This window comes from Emiliania huxleyi (genome assembly GCF_000372725.1).
Source record: "Emiliania huxleyi CCMP1516 unplaced genomic scaffold EMIHUscaffold_32, whole genome shotgun sequence".
Classification (NCBI taxonomy): Eukaryota; Haptophyta; order Isochrysidales; family Noelaerhabdaceae; genus Emiliania; species Emiliania huxleyi.
Window position 1 is genome coordinate 605,995 of NW_005199601.1, and position 9,455 is coordinate 615,449.

At 66.5% G+C, this 9,455-nt stretch overlaps 4 protein-coding genes across 4 annotated transcripts in view; 1 reads left to right on the forward strand and 3 right to left on the reverse strand.

The window, feature by feature from the left end:
• Nucleotides 1–46: 46 nt before the first annotated feature.
• On the reverse strand, nt 47–1,397 carry EMIHUDRAFT_207779 (hypothetical protein; the record flags this gene model as incomplete). The annotated part of the gene is made up of 4 exons (XM_005774097.1): nt 47–150; nt 677–769; nt 839–1,106; nt 1,260–1,397. The coding sequence occupies 4 exons, from the start codon at nt 1,395–1,397 to the stop codon at nt 47–49; spliced, it is 603 nt and encodes a 200-aa protein (XP_005774154.1).
• Nucleotides 1,398–1,910: 513 nt separating this feature from the next.
• EMIHUDRAFT_450815 (hypothetical protein) lies at nt 1,911–3,899 on the reverse strand (the record flags this gene model as incomplete). Its single annotated transcript, XM_005774098.1, has 1 exon — nt 1,911–3,899. The coding sequence occupies exon 1, from the start codon at nt 3,870–3,872 to the stop codon at nt 1,911–1,913; it is 1,962 nt and encodes a 653-aa protein (XP_005774155.1). The 5' UTR covers nt 3,873–3,899.
• A 535-nt stretch (nt 3,900–4,434) lies between these two features.
• Nucleotides 4,435–8,815, forward strand: EMIHUDRAFT_450816 (hypothetical protein; the record flags this gene model as incomplete). Its single annotated transcript, XM_005774099.1, has 10 exons — nt 4,435–5,030; nt 5,235–5,415; nt 5,489–5,609; nt 5,838–6,064; nt 6,136–6,177; nt 6,385–6,446; nt 6,856–7,041; nt 7,345–7,392; nt 7,949–8,257; nt 8,396–8,815. The coding sequence occupies exons 1-10, from the start codon at nt 4,479–4,481 to the stop codon at nt 8,813–8,815; spliced, it is 2,148 nt and encodes a 715-aa protein (XP_005774156.1). The 5' UTR covers nt 4,435–4,478.
• Nucleotides 8,816–9,087: 272 nt separating this feature from the next.
• Nucleotides 9,088–9,455, reverse strand: part of EMIHUDRAFT_207782 (hypothetical protein) — a gene marked incomplete at both ends in the record, with an annotated part of 2,518 nt that continues 2,150 nt past the window's right edge. The window contains 2 exons of the mRNA XM_005774100.1: nt 9,088–9,135; nt 9,286–9,405. Coding sequence (XP_005774157.1) covers nt 9,088–9,135; nt 9,286–9,405 — 168 coding nt within the window. The remainder of the gene's footprint in view (nt 9,136–9,285; nt 9,406–9,455) is intronic.

Below are 9,455 nucleotides of genomic sequence, written 5' to 3' on the forward strand. Positions count from 1 at the left end.
AGCTGCAGGTCTGCTGGTTTTCACGTTCAGGTAAGGAAGTCTAAAGTCAAATGTCAATCGCCCCAAAACTTTCCTTTAGGCAAAACAAGTGTGTGCTCACATAGATCAAGATCAGATCTGCGACACGCCCAAGGTTGCCCCGCGCCTGTCCTGTGTACAGGCGCGGGATGTATCATCCCGCCGTCCCGCCGTCCCTTCTGCCTCGTCATCACCAAAAGCCCTTCTGCCTCGTCATCACCAAAAGATCTCACGCAGCCTCGACTTTCCCCTCCCCCTCCTCCCCCTCCTCGTCATAGTCCTCCTCGTCCTCCTCGCCCGCGTCCTCCTCCCCCGCCTGCGCGCGGGGAGAGAGGGGGTCATCGCGGCAAAGCAGGCCGACGGCAGAAGACACGCACCTCCGCCTCATAGTCCTCCTCCTCCTCCTCCTCGTCCTCCTCCTCCTCCTCGACCTCCTCCTCCTCCCCTGCCTCCTCCTCCTCCTCCCCTGCCTCCTCCTCCTCCTCCTCCTCCTCCTCCTCCTCCTCCTCCGCCGCCGCCTCCACCTCCTCCTCCTCCGTCACCTCAGCCTCCTCCCCTGCCACCTCATCCTCCGCCTCCGGCTCGCCCGCGTCCTCCTCCGCCTCCTCCGCCGCCGCGCCGCCAGCCTCCACCGCCCCTCCTCCTAGCAGCGTGCAACCCACGATCCGGTCCATCTTTGGAAACTTGTCGGCAAGGTACTTGGCCGCGTCCGGCCGGTCGGGCTGCATCCGCCCTTGGTCCGGCGCGTCACCTACTCGAACCTCGCCGCGTCGAGACGCCCCCCCCTCCCTCCTGCCCGTGCGGCTGCTGCGATCCGCACCGTACCCCGAGTAGATTGCTCGCACCACGGGCATCCCGCTCACCACGCGGCCGACGGGAACCTCCCATTGCCTGTGGCCGAGGCCGGGCTGGCTGCCCAGCGTGATGAAGAGGTGGGTGGAGCGAGAGTCCGTCCCGTAGCCCGCGAACGAGAGGATGCCGTCGGTAAACGGCACGCCGGCCGGCCGCGGGTCGTCGCGGATGTTGCCCTGCGACTGCCAGTGCCTCTGCTTCTCCGCGCTCGTCGAGATTCCGAACTGGACGAGAAACTGGCGGAGAGAGTGGCGAGGGTGGGAAATGACTGTGGCTTGTGCGTGGGTGTGTGCGTGTGTGCGTGCCGCCGCGCGCGTCGCGCGCACGTTGGGAAGCATGCGGAAAAAGGGAAGCTGCTCGAAGAAGCCCGACTTCGCCATCCCAAGGACACGCTCCACGCCGGCGGGCGCCCAGTCGGGACGCAATTCAATCGTGAAGCTGGAGTCGTCGACCTGGACCGTTGTCTTGCAGACGAGGGTCGGGGCAGCGGCGGGGACCGGAGCAGCGGTAGCCGCGACCAGGAACATGGCCATTCGTACAAGTTAGAGGTAAGAAGAAATCGCGCTCCTCAGCGCACAACCCCGGGCCCCGAAATTGGCAGTACTGGTCTGCGAGAGGTTGAGGTGCGAGCCATGGTGCATGGAGGCCCTGGGGATGGGGGGAGACCACCCGCGGGCCTAGAACAAGGCCCGCGCGCAGGGGGGTGGGACATTGAGACCGGTCACAGAAACGCATAACCCCGGGCCAAACAGTCTTTTCACAGTCTAGGCAGTCTGGCGCAGTCTGGCGCAGTCTGATGCAGTCTGACGCAGTCAGACGGACGATAAAATCGGGCTGACTGTTGGACGGCCAACGGGTCTCCGCACCCATGGCCAACAACGGTCTCCGGCCAACAAAGTCCGACGGCAGCTGCGGCGGCCCTTCGTGTTGGAGAGTCGAGATATTGAGAGTGTGACTAGGAGGGAGGGACGCTAGGGATTCTCAAAGGTATGTATGTAACTATTGAGAGGATTTGGGTTAGCACGTAGCACCAGCTCGAATCACGACGATCCAAACATCGACGCGACAAACGCCGGGTGGTCGTGCATCCACAGCGCACCCTTGTACGCGCTGAGGGAGAGGAGCAGCAGCAGGAACCAGCCGTTCCACCGCGCCTCGAGGTGCAGCTCAGCGTACTTCTCGACCAGCCAGAGCACGGTGAAGGTGGTCGCCGTGTTGGCGAGGCCGGGCACGCCGCACACCCACCCGCCGGCCGCGCCGAGCAGCAGCGCCGCCATCGTGGCGAGGTTGAGCAGCGCGTAGCGCGTCCTCTTCTCGGCGCGGCGGCCGCGCTCGTAGTAGAGCGACGAGACGATGAGCAGCGCGAGGTAGAGCGTGAGCGCGCCCACCACGCTGAGCGGCGAGTCGAACGGGCCGAGGGCGGCACGGCCTCGCGCCTCGCGCACCGCCAGGTGCGAGGCGAGCAGCAGCGCCGAGGTGGCGCACACGCGCTCGACGGCGCGCTTCGAGTGGAAGCCGACGACCCAGCAGAGGCCGCGGCAGCCCACCGAGAAGCCGAGCGCGCTGTACGCGGCAAAGGTCGCGAGGTAGGCGAGCAGCGGCGAGGCGTGCGCGAGGGCGAGCGGCGTGAGCGTCGCGCACGCCCACGCGCTCACCAGCGAGCAGAGCGCCTCGCGGTCGCCGCCCTTGAGCTTGGCGGCCCACAGGGCGGAGGAGTAGCCGAAGCAGGGCCCAAGCGCGAGCGCGGCCGACGTGGCGGCCACGAACACCGCCGCTTCCGGGTGGAAGACGGCGAACGCGTCGAGAAGCAGCGCGGCCGTGAAGAGCCACGCCGCCGCCTCGAAGACGCCGTAGACGTGCAGCCGGACGCAGAGCGGCTCGATGACGCGGCGGAAGAGCCAGCGCGCGAGGCGGAGCAGCTGCTCGCGCAGCGGCGTGAGCGCGTGCACGAGCGACGGGCCGACCGAGACGGCGATGCCCACAATCGAGAGCAGCCAGACGAGGTTGATGAAGGTGAAGGCGCCGCCCACGCGCGCTATCACGCCGCGTTGGTGCTCCACCTCGTGCAGGCGCGCCTCGACGGCACGCAGTTCATCAAGCGAGAGGGCGGCCCGGCCCACCAGCCCCGCGGCGCGCTTGAGCAGCGGCGGCACCGCCTCCGGCAGCGCTGGCACCGCCGCCGTCCCATTGTCAGAGGCAGCGGCGGCGGCCATGGCGGCCTCCACCCGTTGCGCAAGCCCGCCCAGGACGAAGGCGGCGTGCGGCGAGGCCGGCACGGGTGGAAGCACGCGCGCGAGAGGCGACAGCCCTCCCGGCGCCAGGTCCGCCTGTCCCTTCAGCAGCAGGCCGCCGGAGGCGCGCGCAGGCAGCCACGCTAGCGTCGGGGCGGGGGCGACGCACAGCGCCGAGCAGAGGGCCGTGTACGCGAGCGCCCAGACCCACCAGCGCAGCCAGATGTAGAGCGAGCGCAGCACCGAGCCACGGCGCTGCCGATCCGCCTGCCGGGCCAGCGACGCGGGCACGCCGCCCGGCGCGACGATGGAAGCATCGCCACCCGCGCTGAGCGACGCGCGAATGAGCGAAGCGCGCGTGGGGATCTGCGCGAGCGGCATCGTCCCCGTGCCGTCGCACTCGCACAGCAGCTCGATGAGAAAGACCGGGTCGCCCGCTTCGACGGCCGTGTCCACCAGGCTGAAGAGGGCCGCGTGCGAGAGCTGCTTCGCGCCGAGCGTGAAATCGAGATCGGTCGTCGTTGAGGAGCGCGCGCTCAGCGTGTGCGCGCCGCGGACGTGCGTCAGCCGGAACGGAAGCAGCGTGGGCGCGAGCACTCGGATGGCCGCGCGCTGTCCGGCGAGCGCCGGGCCGACGAGCGTGATGCGGAGAGCGGAGAGCGGCGCGGCCTGTCGCCGGAGGTCGGTGCTGATCTGAACGTGCAGGCCGTGGCCTCTCCGGACGGTACCAGGCGTCGCGGATGCGGAGGTGACGCGCAGAACGGGCTCCATGTGCGTCGTGCCGAGGCGTTGGATGTGGTGCTCGCCTGTGGGACACGTCCACGACACGTCACGGACAGGCCCGGCAGAGTCAACCCCGTGGGACACGGCCCGGCATTTGGGGCCTGGAGCCCTGTTCACGCGCGCGCGAGACGTGCATCTCTCTCGTGAATCTTGTCGTAGCTGGAGGGGATGTCGACCTTAAGCTAACTGGCGTCGCCCTCGGGTTATCCCTTCTCTTTTGATTCCCCATAGAGGGCAGCGCTGCCAGCGAGCGGAGGCGGCGACCTAGGCATCTCTGTCAGCTCGCTCAGCCATGGGTCGCAAGCCCGGTCGAGGGCCAGGAGCCTCTCCTCCTCCTCCGTCAACGCGTCGTCGGAGGAGCTCTGCTGTGGTCCGAGCCCTCTGCTTCTTTGCGGACCGCCAGGCCGCGGGATGATGCGTGCGTGGTCATGTAGTGGGTCTCGGAAGCTCCCCTCTCGGGCTAGGAGCCAGCCCCTCTCCCTTGCCCTCGGAACACCGCGTCCGAGTCGAGGCGTTGTGTTCTAGAAAATTCTTTTCCTCCTTTTTGGTGCCCTCGGCGCGCGCGCTGCCTATCTGAAAGCGCAGATCCGGTGTATGTGCGACAGTGCCATCAGCTCTGTCAAGAGCCTCTTCGGCGCGAAGGATTCGCGGAAAAATGGCCGAGAGGCCTCGCAGAAAGAGGTGACGGCCGCCACGCCTGGCTCGCTCTGGTTCACTCCGGAGGCCGGCTGGCCAAAGGGAGCCAAGTGGCCCGGGAAGGCGCCGCGCTCGCTGCTGCCGACACGCGAGGAGAGCCCGGAGCTCTTCTTCCTGCCGCCGGCGCTCGGCGAGCTGCGCGTGGAGGTGCTCGAGGCGGAGGGCTTAAAGAAGTCCGACACCTTTTCGGAGAACGACGTCTTTGCGCTGGTCGTCTTCGAGGGCGCCGCGGCGGTCAGCTCGGTGCTCGACAACGCGGCGCACCCGAGGTGGACTCCGCGCCACGCGCGCGCCTTCAAGTTCTCGCCGCGCCGGCCGCACTCGAGACTGTGCGTCGCGCTCTTCGACGAGGACATGGTGGGCGACGACGATCCGCTCGGGCGCGCCGAGATCCCGCTCGCTGCGCTGCACCCGTTGACCGAGTACGATGTCTGGATGCCGCTTCAGAAGGCGCCGCACACACTAGTTTATCTCCGGCTCGCACATCCCGAGTGAGCTAAACGGGTCCGTCGTAAACGGCGTCTCGTGCGTCCGCACTGCGAGCTTTGCGGCACCGGTTGCTGGACACCCCATGGGGCCTTGCCACTGAAGCACGCCCGCTTCTCACGCCCTCTCCACAGCCCTCCTCAGAGCCCTCTCGGTCCCTTCCGACAGGCGCCCTACACGCTGCACATGCGCAAGTACGGCCGCGTCCGACTCCGCTTCTCGATCCAGTGGTACTCCGAGACGGACCGGTTACTGCGCTACCCCGCGGCGCTCTCAGGCTCGGAGCCGCCGCACGTGCTTCCGTTCAAGCAGCGGCGCTGGAGCGAGGCGGCCTCATTCGCTGCGAACGGCCCGCCCCTCGACAAGAACTTCCTAGACACTTCCTAGACACTTCCAAGATGAACTGTCTAGGAAGTGTCTAGGCCCGCCCCTCGACAAGAACTTCAAGATGAGCGTCTGCGTCGCGCGCTTCAACGAGCTGTACGAGGTCGTCGGCGTGACGAGCCTCGCCACGCACGCGCTAAAGTCGCTCGTCTGCTACAGGTCCACCTCTCCCCAGATCTCCCCACATCTCCCCAGATCTCGCGCGCCCGCCTACCAGCAGGTCCATCTCTCCCCAGATCTCCCCACATCTCCCCAGATCTCGCGCACCCGCCTACCAGCAGGTCTATATCTCCCCAGATCTCCCCACATCTCCCCACATCTCCCCACATCTCGCTCGCCCGCCTACCAGCAGGTCCATCTCTCCCCAGATCTCCCCATCTCCCCCAGGGACGGCAACGTGCTCTCGTCGGCGCTGGTGGGCCTACTATGGCAGCTCTGCTGCGTCAAACCGAACCTGCTCCCCTCGTGCGGCCCGCTCCTCCTCCTCGCCATCCTGTCGGTCAAGCACGCGCACTCGCGCGCGTACATGCCCGGTGTGATGCAGACGCCGTCGGCGTGGCGAATCATGCGCGGCATGCTGCCGCAGCTGCCGCCTGTGCTGCCGCCGCCGCGCGGCACGCGGCTGCCGCCGCGCCCTCTAGGAACCTTCTAGGAACCTTCTAGGAACCTTCTGGGAACCTTCTAGGCAAGCGGCTGCCGCCGCTCGCCCGGCCAGCCGACGACTCTGGCGACGAGCTGTCCGACGAGGGATCGCCTTCTACGAGCCTTCTGGGAGCCTTCTGGGACCCTTCTAGGTCTGCGGCTCAAGTCGGACGTGGACTCGCCTTCTACGAACCTTCTGGGAGCCTTCTGGGACCCTTCTAGGTCTGCGGCTCAAGTCGGACGTGGACTCGCCTTCTACGAACCTTCTGGGAGCCTTCTGGGACCCTTCTAGGCGACGAGCTGTCCGACGAGGACTCGGACGACGAGCGGCCGCCAACCTACGAGGAGGAGCTGGTGCCGCCAACCTACGAACCTTCTAGGAACCTTCTGGGAACCTTCTAGGCCGCCAACCTACGAGGAGGAGCTGGTGCCTTCTAGGAACCTTCTAGGAACCTTCTGGGAACCTTCTAGGCCGCCAACCTACGAGGAGGAGCTGGTGCCTTCTAGGAACCTTCTAGGAACCATCTGGGAACCTTCTAGGCCGCCAACCTACGAGGAGGAGCTGGTGCCTTCTAGGAACCTTCTAGGAACCTTCTGGGAACCTTCTAGGCCGCCAACCTACGAGGAGGAGCTGGTGCCTTCTAGGAACCTTCTAGGAACCTTCTGGGAACCTTCTAGGCCGCCAACCTACGAGGAGGAGCTGGTGCCTTCTAGGAACCTTCTAGGAACCTTCTGGGAACCTTCTAGGCCGCCAACCTACGAGGAGGAGCTGGTGCTGATGCGCGACGCGCGGGCGGTCAAGCGGGAGAAGGCCAAGGAGGAGGAGCGCAAGAAGGCGGCGGCGCGCGAGGCCAGGGGCGAGAAGCTCGATGACGAGCTCGCGACGCAGGGCATCGCCGGCGCTCTCGCGCGGCAAAACAGCAGCCTCAGCAAGAGCAAGCTGCAAAAGGTGAGCGAGGCCGCCTCGGGTCATCTCGGGTCATCTCGGGTCATCTCGGGTCATCTCGGGTCACCTCGGGTCACCTCGGGTCATCTCGGGTCATCTCGGGTCATCTCGGGTCATCTCGGGTCATCTCGGGTCATCTCGGGTCATCTCGGGTCATCTCGGGTAGTCTCGGGTAGTCTCGGGTCATCTCGGGTAGTCTCGGGTCATCTCGGGTCATCTCGGGTCATCTCGGGTAGTCTCGGGTCATCTCGGGTAGTCTCGGGTCATCTCGGGTAGTCTCGGGTAGTCTCGGGTCATCTCGGGTAGGTGAGCGAGGTGGTCTCGCTCAACAACTTGGACCTCAAGCACCTGCATGCGAGAGCCAGCCGGGAGAGGAGATATAGCCGGGATTCGGCCGCTGTTTGAGGGGAAGCATCTCGCGTGGCTGTGGACAGATCTCCCCAGATCTCCCCAGATCTCGTGTGATCTCCCCAGAAGCATCTCGCGGGGCTGTGGACAGCGCCTCCCCGAGAACATCCGCGTGGCCTAGAGATGCGCGCCTGAGCCTCGCAGCGAGAGATCGGCATTGACTCGGGCGGCGAGTGCTGACTAGTGGCTCTCACGTCCTCGCTAGCCGTGAGGAGAAGGCCTCCCATCCCTAAGTGTTGACTAGTGGCTCTCACGTCCTCGCTAGCCGTGAGGAGAAGGCCTCCCATCCCTAAGTGTTGACTAGTGGCTCTCACGTCCTCGCTAGCCGTGAGGAGAAGGCCGACCATCCCTAAGTGTTGACTAGTGGCTCTCACGTCCTCGCTAGCCGTGAGGAGAAGGCCTCCCATCCCTAAGTGTAAGCCGGCGGGCGGAGACCTCACCTCTCGTGGCTGGAGCGCGCTCTCCGGGACGCTGCATGTTCACACCGCTCTCCCGCGAGCAGGACCTCAACCCGATCCAGCGAATGCTCACCGCCTACCTCGCGCCAAAGCAGAAGCGGCTCGGAGAGACGCTGCAGTCCCTCCGCTCTCTCCGCGGCCTCTTCGAGTGGCGCGACCCGCTCGCGACATGGTGGCTCGCGCTGCTGCTCGCGGCCGCCGCCCTACTCCTCGCGCTGCCGCCGTGGCAGCGCATCATGCAGCTGCTCGGCGCCGCGCTCTTCGGGCCGCACATGTACTTTGTCGGGCGGATGCGTGCCGTGCAGCTCGCGATGGGCTTCGACGCAGAGACTTGCAGCGAGGCGCTCGGGACTGTGGGGAGAGATGGCGAGATGTGGCGAGATGTGGCGAGGTCGGGTGCGCTGCTTCTCCCACAGAGATGGGGAGAGATGGCGAGATGTGGCGAGACATGGCGAGACATGGCGAGATATGGCGAGGTAGATGCGGCGCAGATCCTCGAGGGGCTGCACTCGCACGAGACCGTACCCCCACGCCCTCCGCTCCCTGTCCTCGAGGCGCTCGAGGCGCGCTTCCGGCACGCGGACTCTGCCGGGCAGAGGGCGATGCTCGAGGCCGCGCTCTCCAAGGAGGAGGCGGAGGAGGCGGCGGCCGAGGTGGCCGAGGAGAAGCGCAAAAAGGCGGCCTACCGGAAGCAGCTCGAGCGAGAGAAGCTCTCCGCCGAGCAGAAGCGGCTCCGCTTCGCCGCGCTCGCGCGCGCCGGCCACCCGCTGGTGGTGCCGTCGCACCCGCTCACCTTCAACAAGCACTTTTACGAGCTCGACCCGTACAATTCGCGCGCCTATCCCACCGAGGACGCCGACGCGGAGCGCAAGCGCAAGCTCGCCGCTGAGCAGGCCGAGAGGGAGAAGTGACGCGGCCGCGGCGTATTCGCGAGCTGGGCGAGGGGGGGCCTGCCCCTGTGGGTGTGACTACAGCCGCCGCGGCCCTGTGGACCCCCCCCCCCCCGAACAAGAGGGATCCGGACGAGATAGGACACAGCTCTTGGCGTGGGCCAGGGAGGATTCAGGTATATCACTTATCAGGACACGCATGGCCACACACATCATATTCATACGGGCGCCCATCAAGCATCATGTGCATCGGAATCACATTCTAGCCGCACTCTCCCAAAGAACTGATGCATTTACAGCTCGGTCATCGCCCTCAGCCTCACAAAGTTACAATCCAATACCTCAAAAATGAACAACGACGCGCGGGCTCCGCCCCGCGGCGGGAAATAGAGAGTAAAATACGTACGCAAGTGGAAACGCTGTAACAGAGCGCGCCGCCGTGGCTCCCGCAGCACTCACGAGCAGCGATCGCTCTCCGCCTCACGCGCCACGTCGCGGCTCAGCGCGGCGTCCAGCGCGGCGAGCTGCGCCGCCGCCTCGCTCGGCCGCCAGCGCTCCTCGGGCGCGGTGGCGAGCATCCCAGTCAGCAGGGCGTGTAGTGCCTCCCGCGCCTTGCCCTCGCGGGTGCCCAGCGCGGCGCCGCCCCACCCCCGCGCCGCGT